Source organism: Podarcis raffonei, chromosome 6 (genome assembly GCF_027172205.1).
Source record: "Podarcis raffonei isolate rPodRaf1 chromosome 6, rPodRaf1.pri, whole genome shotgun sequence".
NCBI classification, from domain to species: domain Eukaryota; kingdom Metazoa; phylum Chordata; class Lepidosauria; order Squamata; family Lacertidae; genus Podarcis; species Podarcis raffonei.
The window spans coordinates 78,850,059-78,864,175 of record NC_070607.1 but is presented as its reverse complement, the minus strand read 5'-3'; the positions used below and the strand labels follow the sequence as shown (position 1 = coordinate 78,864,175).

Here is a 14,117-nt window from a genome sequence, read left to right as displayed (position 1 = left end):
AGAAATGATTATTACCAAACTGAAAATAAAGAGTACAATGATGAGGAATTGCAGGCCTGGTTCACATGTCATGGCAAGCCAAATTATGGCCTATCAGAACCATGCAAACATGTGGATCCTTGTGGAGCTCACAGCACCTTTCCTCCTCTCTTGTATTTTTTATTCCTGCATTATCATTAGCCAAGGTTTGGCCTCCGCTCTAACCATGAGCTGTAGCCAAAGCTGTAGCTCCATTTTAGGAGCCCTAATGGTTGCATAGCACCTGTTAAGTCATAGTTTAGGCAACATCTTGACATGTAAGCTAAGTCTCTGTGTGTACAGAATATCAGGACAGGATAAAATAAATGAATGTATGTGTTAATGGGTAAGAGATATATTTCGTTTTCCTGCCCTTAGCAAAGCCAAAAAGTCTCCCTCTTCAGAAGGGAACTGAAAAATTATAATTGTTTACCTGTTGCCCTTGAAGTCTCTGTTGGAGCTGCATCCGAAGTTGCTTTGGTGTGTTAGTTCTGGGCCTCATGACATTTGCTCGGGGATGCATACTTTGCATTGGAAAACTGCCCTGCTGATTCATCTGATTCATCACAGAATTAAAGGCTGCCTGTTGGCCTTGCACGCTACTAAAACCCCCTGGCAGGGGAGCTCCCTGGCCCTGGTATGGCTGACCGTATACTGGAGGCTTCTGGTCAATCATTACAGTAGATTCTTGGCCATGAAATGATTCTTGCTTGGGTTCCAAAGCTTGCCCCTTAAAAAGAATATAGAACGTGCCAATATTTCACACTCTGCAACAGTATATTAAGAATATTTTATACAAATTTTATATTTGAAAATCTGAGCTTTGTGTGTGTGTGTGTGTGTGTGTGTGTGTGTGTGTGTGTGTGGCCAGCAGTGTAAAAAACATGGTAAATGTTCAGGAGACACACTAGTAAGCACATGGTAAACAGTTATGGGGCCCTATTTCAGCATTTAACAGTTTAGGGATACACACAGGATTATCCAATAATCCAATGAAAATTGCCCAATTCAAAATTACATTGACAAAATCCATCTCCTATGAGCAAGTTCTGAGTCAGGTCTATTAAGACTTCATTACTATAATATTCAACAATTACTGTACAACTACTTTTCTAAAGAAGATGCCTGCACACATTAATTACAATGTAGTATGGAAAATAAACAATTTTTAGATCAGAAGGCTGCTCTTGATATGTTATAGGCAAACATTTTCTCACTATGATTTTTTTAAAGGGGCACTGCAATATCATGTTTATAATCACATCAGGTCTGCATAATTTGTAATCCAGCAAATGTAACGCAGGTCACCAGCAGTTGGATAAATCTTCTGTTTTTACAGCCTTTTTAAGACTGCAAGAATACTTGGCAGGCCACAATACAGAGAAGGTGGGCTATGTTCAGCTTGAGTTGACTAGCAAGTTCTGGAGTTCTTCTCACCCAAAAGAAGAATGTACAAAGTACTGAGGAAGAAATGTACTAGGGTTTTTATCCTCCCCCCCCCACAAAAATACATTTTAAGAGCAAACAGCAAACTGAAAAATCTGCACTTCAAGAGCACTGGCAACTTACTTGATTTACAAGATCAGGAATTCCTAAGGCCCTATCAATTTCTTCAAGGCTTGTGACATCTGTGTTACTCAGCAATGTATGCAATTGATCTAGAAGAGCCCTTTCATCACTTTGGCCATCAACATTTGGAGCAGCATACAGAAGATCATCCAAAGAATTCCTAACTAGTTGCCTAGGAAAACCAAGATGTAGCAACAATTAAGAATACTGGTCAAAGAGTAGATAAATTCTCATACCACACATAAATTGAAGTCTCCAGATAAGAATCATATTTTCCCAGTATACCTAAGTGCAAAAATGAGATATGCCCAGTGTCATTTCACAAATGAGCAGGATTCTGGAAACTGAAAGGAGGACCCTCCATGACAAAACTTTTATCACCTTTGATAGATCATTACTATCCAACAAATCCCCAATAGAATGTCAAAGACTAAGATGGTAAACAAATTACAAATATGATGTAAGCATTTTCTTTGATGAATCACAAACAAACAAATAATCTGTCTAGTCCAGCATTCTAGTTCAGATAGGGGAAGTCATATTCATAGCAGAGCCATTGAAATCAATGGACTTAACTAATTCTGTATTTAAATGAGTGTTTTTCCTGAATGATCAGAATGTTCTGATACCATTTGTAGATGAAAAATAGGCTGTCAGTTAAATAGCATATTACATTCTAAACCTTATTGTACCTGTTTTGTGAACCTCGAGGTCCTTGCTCCATGGACAGCATGTTGTCAGGCCATGCATTTGGATGGTTAGACGGCCCTTGATGTGCATAAGGATTCCCTCCCATACCAATATTCATTTCATTTGGCCCTACAAAATGAAACAAAACTAAATTTACTTTTAGAAAAGAGGTGAATTTTTGCAGCAGCAATCCAACAACACAGGGCAGTGTACAAAAGCAATGTATCACTATTATAAAACACAATGATAAAATATCTCAAAAAAACCCACCATACAACTATTTTTAATATCAAAATCATTGGTCTTACTCTCACTTGAAGCCTAAGTAAAAATGTATGGCATTACTTTCAGAATGTAAGGTTTCTATTCAAATGGGATGTAAAAGGGGAGAAAGCTTCTTAACAGGGTGTTAATAATAATAATAATAATAATAATAATAATAATAATAATAATAATAATAATAATAATAAATTTTATTTATATCCCGCCCTCCCCAGCCGAAGCCGGGCTCAGGGCGGCTAACAACAATAAAACAATACAAAAGTACAACACAAACAACACTCTAAAATCATTCATTATAAAATTAATTATGTGTGTTCAACTAATAGCAGTTCCTTCCACATCTTTGAACTGTTGTAGACATGACAGCACCAGGATGCCCCCCCCCATTAAACTCAAATAGCAGTAACAAGGCAGCTGAGATAGGGTTGCCATACGTCCAGATTTCCCCAAACATGTCCAGGAATCAAATGGCAAAAGCAGTGCCCATGAGGAATTTTGAAAGATCGGCAAAATGGCCAGGGGTTTTGTTAACAGAACCAGGAATTGTGTCTGTTTTAGGATCGCTATCTGTGTTTTCTGGGTGAATTCTTGAAATATGGCAACCCTAAGCTGAGAGGTAGTGGTCTAAATTGTTTATCACTATCACTGAATTTAAATGCTTTGCTTCCTTTAAGTCTACCAGTATCCAGCAACCCACACTGGAGCACTAGCTGCTCAGAACACGGTACAGATCACTGTGCAAACAGCCCAAAGCCTAAATGCTTCAAACTTTATTGCCAGTCAGTAGAGCATGATACTCTTAACCCCAGGGTTGTGGGTTTGAGCCCCATGTTGGGTGAAAGCTTCCTGCATTGCAGGAGGTTGAACTAGACGACCCTTATAAAGGTAAAGGTACCCCTGCCCGTACGGGCCAGTCGTGACCGACTCTAGGGTTGTGCGCTCATCTCACTCAAGAGGCCGGGAGCCGGCGCTGTCCGAAGACACTTCCGGGTCACGTGGCCAGCGTGACGAAGCTGCACTGGTGAGCCAGCACCCGTGCCGCACACGGAAACGCCGTTTACCTTCCCGCTATAAAGCGGTACCTATTTATCTACTTGCACTTAGGGGTGCTTTCGAACTGCTAGGTGGGCAGGAGCTGGGACCGAAAGACGGGAGCTCACCCCGCCGCGGGGATTCGAAGCGCCGACCTTACGATCAGCAAGTCCTAGGCACTGAGGTTTTACCCACAGCGCCACCTGCGTCCCAACAGACGACCCTTGTAGTCCCTTCCAAATCTACGGTTCTATGATTCTATTATCTTACCTATGTGCAGTGAATAAGACACAAATTATTGTGGTGTCCAATTAAAAAAGCATAGTAAGAACTCACTCATATGGATCATCTGCTGTTGGAGCATGGATCTCGTGCCAGGCATACTATTTGACCTCATGGGTAAACCAGGCATGGGACCACCAACTGAAGATCTGGCAAGGGCTGGGTTGCAGTCTGGCCCTGGTCTTGGCATTGAACCAGAACTAATAGGTTCCATCCTGCTCACTTTTGAGTTTTGTAGGCTCCAGTCACTTGCTGAATGCTGATTCATAGCCATATTTCTGTTAGGTCCACCTAGAAAATTAATGTATTTAAATACATATTGCTTTCCCTACAGAAAACTATAGAATACAATACAATTTGCTACAGTTGGCATTTTTATATCCACCCACTCCAAATCAGTTTTAGCCAGGACCCAAAGGGCTGCATATATCAGGACTTTTCAGCCACCATTCACTGTAACATCTCAAATATAATCTAGTTGTCAGGTTCAACTGAGATATAAAACATTGCAAACAACAAAGATGGGTTGTTGTTATCACTGTGTATTTTTTGTGACAATGGTTCAATTCAAACAGAATGTTTGCTGTTTGCTGAAGTTTGCACTCACCAAAGTTTAAAAGCCAAAACATGAAGCTCTTGACTGCCCCAAGGTCCCCTGGAGAGCTTCATGACTGAGCAAAGATTTTAACCTGGGTCTCAGAGACCTTAGTCTGGTACTCTAACCACGTCAACAAAGAGACGTGAACTTCTGAATGTACAGGAAACCCATGCTTCAGGGATGCTTGTCTGCTTCTATTTTCTATCTGCTCAGCACTCCAGACCCTAGGTGTGGTGGCAATGGAGGTAAGGGAACAGCCACAACAATGATTTGTCAATTCAGACACCACGCTCACCACACTTGGTGCAAGCAAATTTGCTAGCTCCTCACAAACCATGATTTGTTAATTCAGACATCACAACTAAACCCAACCCTACAAATGTTTTTGGTGAGATATGTGAATTGAGCCAAAAGGTCTAAAAAGCTTAGCTAGAATAAGCTAGTATAATACAATTTTAACAATTTTTCTCGTAGTTAATAATTTACTCCAATAAACCTTTGGGATATTGTTCATCATTTTTTTAAAAGTATGAGGAAATCAACAAACCCATATTGGCTCCAAAATTTTCCTGATTTTCCATCATTCTTGGACTCCCACCCATCATGTTTTGCTTCTGTAGCATGGAGAATGTATTAACACTCCTCACAGATGGACTTGATCCCACTGATATGGGGCTGTCTAAAGACAAGGCTCTGTTGAAAGGAGGACGGGTGGCCTGCATAGACTGGGGACTTCTCATACCTGTTGAATAATTAAAATATAATTGTAACTGTACCATCTTTAAACTGGGTATTGATCTACCATGACAGATGTTTAGCATCCACTATAAGGTTATCTAATGTAAATTTAATAAAACCAAAGAAATTGTATGCCATGCACGAGTCACTGATGTAGACTAATACAGAAAAAATGGGGGGAAATGCTTCAGAAATTATTCATCTGGATTGTTTGGTCTATAATATTTCAGACTGAGAAGTTACACTGTCAACTTCCTATAACTACTATAATTATTAAAAGATATGGTGTATCTCTTTGGATCTGTACAGTCTCTGTTAATTTCAAGTCTCTTATAACTATATACAGAATACTATAAAATTTTAGAAAATAATCAAAACCCTAACTAGAAGGGCAGGGGCGGAATCAGAAGCCTAATAAATTAGCTCTAATATGGTATGAGTACAGTTAAATACATATTAAGTTAACTGCTATACTTAAAATGTAGTAACACATTATATTTAAAAAAAAGAATTGGGAATTTCAAGACAGATTGGATTACAGTGGTACCTCAGGTTACATACACTTCAGGTTACATACACTTCAGGTTACAGACTCCGCTAACCCAGAAATAGTACCTCGGGTTAAGAACTTTGCTTCAGGATGAAAACAGAAATCGTGCGGTGGTGGCGCAGTAGCAGCAGGAAGCCCCATTAGCTAAAGTGGTGCTTCAGGTTAAGAACAGTTTCAGGTTAAGAACGGACCTCCGGAATGAATTAAGTACTTAACCTGAGGTACCACTGTATATATATTTATGAATACAAAAAAGTAATGCACTTTGCAAAAGGTCAAAAGTTTTAAACAAAAAGGAAAACAAGTTAGACAACAGTTGAAGTATCTTCCCCTTTCATTAAGTATTTTTTCTGCTCATGGTATTTATTCTAGCTCTGTAATAACACAAAAATCTGAATAAACAACATGTTAAATACTGATGTTCTCAACACTTTTGAATTGCATTCTGATTTTTTTTAAAAAAACATTTTTTTCATACAGTTCAGAAAATACTAGATCTCTCTCTTTCTCTCTCTCTCTCTCTCTCACGCATGCATGCATGCATGCATGAAGGAAAACCATGATTCCCTTTCTCATCATAAAGTAGTACCTAGCTGTATGCTCCCAATACCACTTCTGATTTAGTTTACCTTTCTCAAATTATTTAACTAATCAAAGCTGAACTTTCTGACCTATTGATTCATCTTATTGTGCACTATGGAATGCATTGTTATTTGATTTAATAAGCATGAACAGCCTCCAGGAACAGCAGAAAGTGGTAGTATCAGGCCTGTTGATCTGCAGGCTCCCCAGTGTTCGACAGTTGGTTTCTATCAAATCTATGCTTGCAACTTTAAACTCAAGGTTTTCTTGTGTTAGGTCTCAATGTTTATAAAGCTCACTATCAGACATTACAGAGGGTATATACAAGGAAATTCTAGTCTACTTGTAGACAACAATAAAAACCATTTTTAAAAAGGCTAAACTGGGAAATTAAGAACAAACAGAAAGAACGGCTTGAATGCCTTTAATCAACACAATGACTGTTAAGTAAAGTGGAATATTATGTCAAATAAACTTTACCCAGTGGTGCATTTCCTTGGCACAATGGTTGCTTATTCCCCATGTTATTTCCATTTGCAGACATTGGATTACTGCAAAAATCTGAGCTAGTTAGATCACCCAAAATGGCATCTAAATTATCCACCAAATCTCCACTCATCTGAAAAGAAAAGAAAATATTTAAAAACAAACTTAGTTGTTTAGATTTCTACTGAAAAAAATCAGAAGCTGGTATGCGCTCAAAACTATGATGTCTTCGAAACTTACTACAAATTCTTAAGAGAACCAGCTAGAAGTCATGTAAATATTTGATCAGAGATAACTTTACTGATTTGGGGAGAAAGAAAAAGATAAAAACTTCATTTGCATATTCTGTAATCATCTGAGTATGGAATATTCAGAAAATATGGTGGATTAATTTTCCAAAGTATCACTTAAGGCTAGGCCTGCAATGTTTAATTGATTAACCAATTTATTTATTTATTTTAATCTCCTGAAAAAGATGTCTTCAGTTAACTTAGTGGCAGGTCTTTTTTTTTTAAGGTTAATTATTAAAAGTGGTCACCGACTAAGTCATGCTTAGTAGCAGTACATGTACTGAAATCAAATAATTTATTTCAGTCATGATTCTCATACGCCTATAAGTTTCAACAGGCTGTTCCTGAGAATAGCTTGGGCTGCAGTTGTAACTGCATCTACTCAGAAGTAAATCCTATTTAATTCAATGAGGCTCACTTCCAGGTACACAGGATTAGGATTGCAGCCTCAGTCAGCTATATTAATTATTTAAGGTGGTAAATGCTTAAAATACATGGGGGGCAGGTTCCTTCTTAAAAGAGGCATTCCATGTTCTCTCACGTATTGAGTGGAATACCTGCATCATCTATAATCAGTGGAAAATTAAACTGGCACAATGTGAAATAATTTTTAAAAGCAACGTTTTAAAGATTACTTTGATACATCATAGTTGGGACTTCAGGTTAGCTGTGGTTTTCAGACTTACAAAAAGAAAGTGCAGGGTTCCATTCCAGGGGCTTATTTAGAAAACAAAAGTATACTGAGTCTTTTAACAGGGATTTTGCTAAACATTAGAATACTCTACCTCTTCAGTGGGTTCTGTTTTTATTTTCATCTCTTTTTCTTGACTTGAAGTAGTTATGGCAGAACTACAGCACTGTCCCATCTTGCTGTCCAAATTTTCTATTTTAGGTTTAATGTCTTTCGAAAGAGGATCTTTTACATCATCCTTGTCAAGCAAGTATCTAAGGAGGGCATGGTTTTCCTTCTTTTTAGGACTCATTTGTTCCTGCTTGACTGTTCCTTCGCCACAGGAAACAGCACTACTGTCATGGTATGTGTCTTTACCAGTAGCTTCAGCTGTGATTTTTGCCACTTCTGCTGGAGAATTACCATTCCGCAGCAATTTATGCAAAATCCTATGCTTCTCTTGCATGTTTGATGAAGAAGAGACCCCTCCAGATGTAGAAGATGAGACTCCAGATGAAGGGCTTGTGGCATTGGCAGTTGGTTCTTTGCAACTGGAGTCCAAAGGGGAGTTTGACAGTGTAGGGTGTCCCCTGTCCTCTGAGGAACAAGTTAGCAACTGGAGAAGTTTTTTATGCCCTTTGCTTTCAGGTAGTCCCCTCTGATCAGAGCCTTCAAGGCCCTCTTCTTTGATCTCTTTGTTACTAAGGGAGTCCCTGCTGTTTGACTGACACATGGAACTCTCCACTTGATTTTGCTCACAAAACAAGCCAGGGGGGCTCTTTGAATCCTGGTTACCCATTTTACTTTGCTGAGAAACATTCATATTTGGAGAATTGTCTAGTTTTGGACCTGGCGAAGAAAGGGTAGACAGAAGGGAAGTTCCAACTCCCTCACTAATCGCTTGAAGAGCACTAAGTGAGCTGCTTGAAAAATTGTTGCTGCTAGTGTTGCTGGCAGTTCCCATTGGAGAGTTCACACCTATATAAAAAAAGGAGAAACACTAAGTGAGGTATTACATATTAACGAATCACTTAATTAAAAATACTTTGAAACATTACAGCAGAAAATATATACAGAGAAAGTTTTAAAACTGCCTCCCATAATTTCTGCATAACAATATTTTTCATAGTATTCACAGTAAGTCTGATTGCATTATATTGTTTTTTATGTTTATGCTGTAAGCTGCTCTGGGAATGATAGCTGAAGAGTGGATTATAAACAATGATAATCATTGCCATTTCTGGCCAACTGAATAAATAGTATCTGATTTCAGATGCTGAAACAAAAAAACAAAACACACTTTAAAAAGATACTAGAAATAATTACCTGCTACAGGAGAAAATTGATGTGAATTCACTTTTGGACTCCCACGATTCCTAGGGGATATCATTAAATTCTGTTGACTGGAAGTCATGCCTGGGCTCCCATGTGGTGGGCTGCTCATATTTAATCCATAGTTACTCTGATAAGGAGAAGACTGTATTCCTTGTCCAGAGTTCACAGGTCCCATGTTTCCAGGACCTCCATATCTAGCACCACTCATCTGCCCCATTAAGTTAGGATCTCCCATACCATAGTTCCTGTTCTGCAAAGGTATATTTTGCCCAGATGACATGTTCATGACTCCACTGACTGAATTTGTACTTGCAGTTGTAGATGTTCTGATGTTCTGTCCCACTGCACTGGGATTTGGTCGATATCCATTTTGTTCTCTGAAACACACAGCATTGGCAATCAAGCTTGGCACAGTGGATTAGTAATATCCATGTTTTAAAAGATCTTATATGTTCTTCTAGGAATCAATGTACAATACTGGGTTGCAACAGCAGAACACAGGAGCACTGCCATATACACTCATCGAGCTCATAGAAATTTATGATGAAATTTAAAATTCTTCCTTAGCCCATTGTATTAATCTTTTTATCAACATCAACAAGGCACAGGAAGAGCACAAACTGTATTTCCAAGTTGTATATTCTACTAATTTTCTTGATAAGAATAGAAAATATTCCACCCTTAATGAGAACTTTATAGAAATTGTGATACAGTGGGCAGAGGTCAGTTGCTGTTACATAATGAGGCTTACTGTTTTATCTCAAAAAGACATAAAAATGAATAAGCTCAAAACCTCTTTTTCAAAAGTTCAACGTGTGAAAGCTGCCCAAAGTGGCTGGGGCAACCCAGTCACATGGGCAGGGTACAAAATTATTATTAGTAGTAGTAGGATTTACCCTAGTAATGTTTAAAATCATTATTGTGAGAGAAATCGGCTTCTTTGATCCTTCCCAACTTCTCAGTGAAGTAGGTAATATTGGAATTGGAGTCTAACTCAATAAAAGGTGTATTCATAAGTTTCAATATAAACACAATGTACCATGAGATGATGTGCCATCTTGTCCTTGTCCAAAGAGATAAAAAAGGGTAGTGGGCATTTGCATGAAATTTGTATGAACTGAAAATTAACATTCAGCAATTTTATCTTCCTGTTATATCTGACCAAATAAAATTTAACAATGTTCATGGGTTAAAATTCTGCATCTATTGTCTCTTATAAGGTACCCCCTGCCCGTACGGGCCAGTCTTGACAGACTCTAGGGTTGTGCGCCCATCTCACTCAAGAGGCCGGGGGCCAGCGCTGTCCGGAGACACTTCCGGGTCACGGAAGCTGCACACGGAAACGCCGTTTACCTTCCCGCTAGTAAGTGGTCCCTATTTATCTACTTGCACCCGGGGGTGCTTTCAAACTGCTAGGTTGGCAGGCGCTGGGATCGAGCAACGGGAGCGCACCCCGTCGCGGGGATTCGAACCGCCGACCTTTCGATCGGCAAGCCCTAGGCGCTGAGGCTTTTACCCACAGCGCCACCTGCGTCCCATTGTCTCTTATACTGCCCTCTAAATGTTTTCATTATGTTGGTTCACATTAGACACATATGATTTTGGAGCTGCTAAAACAGATTATTGATTTCACCTTTGAAGAAAGTGAGTGGAGATAAACCCATGCCGGTCATTGGTAACAGGGTTCCGGAACAATTTACTTTTTGTTTGTGCTGTCACTATTGTTCCATCAGCTAAGGAGAACCGATAGAGTGGCGTTTCAGCAAGACCTTGCATATAAGCTGTTAGGAAGAGTAGAAACTATTAGTATTGAAGCAATCTGCTTACATTTCCCATTCTAGAAACAGAAATAAAACTCACACTACTTCATTAACTACTTTAACAAAATGGTCACTTAAAAAATAAAACATACACTTTGGAAAACCCAAAGCTTCGTGAAATTCTATTATCAAACTTGTGTTTGAGTAAAATTTATATTCAAATGTGTCCTGTCTTAATATAATAGTTCCAGAGACTTTAGTAATTCAAGAGTGTATGAGTTTTTAGATAATCACCTGTCTCAAAGCAATGAAAACGTGAAAACTTTCTCCCAGGTACTTTTACATGTCACAAAAATCAAACCAACAGAATTTCCAGGGCTGATTGGGCTAAATGTAAGGCTGTATGCTGGGAAAGTGACCCAGTTCTCACTCCTCACCGCAAAAGAAACCACAGCTAACCATGAACCTGATGCTAACCCCATGTTCATGTGTTATAAACACCAAACTAGCTGCAAGTGGCAATATTTTGTATTGCAGAGCCTAGGGTTTCATTAAAGAGTAGGGGAATTACATTTTCATGTAATATTTTGGGCTGTTCAGATACATTCAACTATTTCTCTCTCACACTTTTTCTCAGTAAAACAACAGCCCAAAATATTGTATGAAAATGGAATTCGCATACTCTTTAATGAAACCCTAGGCTCTGCAATACAAAGCCTTCACCTTTTTCTCACTTGTTTTACTAAGATAAGTGTGAGATAAATAGGTGAATGAATCTGAACAGCCCAAATTTAGTGTTTTACTAACACTAAATAGTGTAACAAATTAGTTATAATTATTAATGAGCCTAATATAACCAAATGGTGTATACAATTTAATTTTTTACTGTAAAAGCATTTCCTAAGAGATATATTCATTGTGTTGATTTTAATATGGTCCTACATGTAGAAGCAAGCATGAAACAACTTTGTACAAATTAAATAAATTAGCATTTAGAAATGTGTGGTGTTACCTTCATGATAGTGGCGTTTGTTCGACCAGGGCTGTCCTTCATTTTGACATAAAAATCTCTGAATACAACGACGAATTGTATCTTCAAAGCCAGGTCTCATGGACCTTAGAGAATTTGTATCTATGTTAACAAGTTTACCTGTCAATCAGAAAAATGTTTACTTGATATAAAATATGTAAAACATAAAAGCTAACAACAATAAAATGAGCATAGCATGGTTAGCAATGTTCTTTGGCATTAATGTGAAAGAAAGAGTAAGAAAAAAGAAAGACTAGGCTGCAAACACAGTAATTTCAGATATGCACACAAATCCATTCTTTGAATCCTACTCACGATTCAACCTTTTTGCTTTGCATACAGAACCGAATATGTCAAGGTCTCAGCTTGAAAGACCATGTACATGTGAGTGGTCAGTTCTTTACGCAAGGTAAGAAGGATGAACTATTTAAAGGAGCACCTGGAGACTCGAAAACAGTCTTCCCCAGATAATCTGGATCCTCATTAATAGTCAACATACCTCCTGGAACTAAATACCAATGAGATATATCCAACCTAAACCGCCCTGAGACCTCCGGGTATAGGGTTGTATATAAATTCAATGAATAAATAAAAAGAATAGATAAACCCAAAACTGTTCCCACAAACAACACATAGCTATATTACTAGGTAAACATTTTATGTATTTTGTACTTTTCATTGCTTTAGAATTGTCTGGTTTTACATTGTTTTACTTATTTTATTTGATCTTGTTATGTTGCTTTGAGACTCTTTGTTTTGTATAAAGCAAATGAAAAATGCTGATAATGATAATCACCAACTAGGAAAAATTATAGCAGACTAAATACAGCCAGAGTAGCTTTATGTTGCCAACTCAATATCTTTTGCTGGTTAAGATGGAAAATTCAATTGGCAGTTTTAGCTCTACGCTCCAGATTTAGCCCAGTTCAGATTATTTTCTCCCTTACCTTCTTCCTAGGCTGGTGAGAATAAGATTGTTCATACCTACAATTACCACCAGGCACACTTTTCCTGTGAATACCCATGTGTGGGCGTTATATTTGAACTGGGTGTTACCTGTGTAAAATCCCAAACCATGTGCTGAATCCCAAGATTTGGGAGAAAGGGAATTGACTCTTTGTATATTGGATTTTACAACACAATCCTATTTATAACTTGGTTTTCAACTACATGTCTCTGTAATGTATTCAAATATTACATCCATGCATGGATATTCAGGGTGTACAACTGCACATGCCCAGCCTCACATGCCCCTGTCCTGGGAAGCTGCAATCTCCATCTACTTACGCATGAAGGGACAATGTGGGGGCTGAGTATCATCCAAACCAGGCCTTTATTTTGTAGAGAACAAGTATAGCTAAAATAAACAAACTAGGGGCGGGAGTGATTAAGAAAAATACAAGTAAAACCTACTGAAATATGAGCTGCCTTGGAGGCTCTAATTCTAAATATATATATTTTTAAAAACTCTAGGCAAGCAATTGTAAAATAACTGCACAAAACATGCTTGTGATCATTTACATTGAATAGAGTTCATTAGTTATTTATATAGCTTACTTACCTGAAAGGTCATGTCTAGTAACAAAGCTCTCTGTATTTGGTGAAAATACCCTTTCTACTGCCGAGATACGGCGTGCCACACATATCATACAGGACTGCAAATCTGCAATTCAAAACATTTTATGTTACATTTATAGATAGCTTGAGATTTAAAGAAAACAAAAGCTTTCTGTTTTATTAAGAAATACAAATACTGACATCTATGTATTGCTAAGTTATTTTACAAAAGGCACTGACTGAACACAGCTCATCACATTATAAATAAAGTTGTACTTAAGAGATAAAAAAATCAACAGCCACATCAGCTGCATGCCATTACCTTCACCTTCTTCCAGCATGGCTCTTGGTTGTGATAAAGCAAAACATTGCATGGTTTCAAATCTTTGATGTGTATCTTGGTTGTTCCCTACATCTTCCAGAAGATCATGTACAGTGTTAACCATCATGCGACAATTAAATGTATGACTCTTCTGTCTAGGTGCTTCATTGGTCCAAGAAACTCCATTCACTAGTGTACACACAAATTTAAGAAATATATTATGTTTGAGCAGAATAAGACTTTACACAAGTTATTAGGTAAGACTGCATTCCTAAGCATGCTTGGAAGAAGTTTCACTAAACTCAATGGATGCCTCTCCTATGCCA

At 38.1% G+C, this 14,117-nt stretch overlaps 1 protein-coding gene across 11 annotated transcripts in view; it reads right to left on the bottom strand.

Annotated features, from left to right (window-relative positions):
* Positions 1–14,117, bottom strand: part of NCOA3 (nuclear receptor coactivator 3) — a 100,410-nt gene that overhangs the window by 8,547 nt on the left and 77,746 nt on the right. For all 11 annotated transcript variants that reach the window (XM_053394181.1, XM_053394180.1, XM_053394187.1 and 8 more), the window contains 12 exons: positions 13,792–13,980; positions 13,474–13,575; positions 11,895–12,032; positions 10,756–10,903; positions 9,114–9,499; positions 7,903–8,765; positions 6,822–6,960; positions 5,019–5,213; positions 3,928–4,164; positions 2,280–2,406; positions 1,588–1,759; positions 452–748 (listed from right to left, as the gene is read on the bottom strand). In XM_053394181.1, coding sequence (XP_053250156.1) covers positions 452–748; positions 1,588–1,759; positions 2,280–2,406; positions 3,928–4,164; positions 5,019–5,213; positions 6,822–6,960; positions 7,903–8,765; positions 9,114–9,499; positions 10,756–10,903; positions 11,895–12,032; positions 13,474–13,575; positions 13,792–13,980 — 2,993 coding nt within the window. The remainder of the gene's footprint in view (positions 1–451; positions 749–1,587; positions 1,760–2,279; positions 2,407–3,927; positions 4,165–5,018; positions 5,214–6,821; positions 6,961–7,902; positions 8,766–9,113; positions 9,500–10,755; positions 10,904–11,894; positions 12,033–13,473; positions 13,576–13,791; positions 13,981–14,117) is intronic.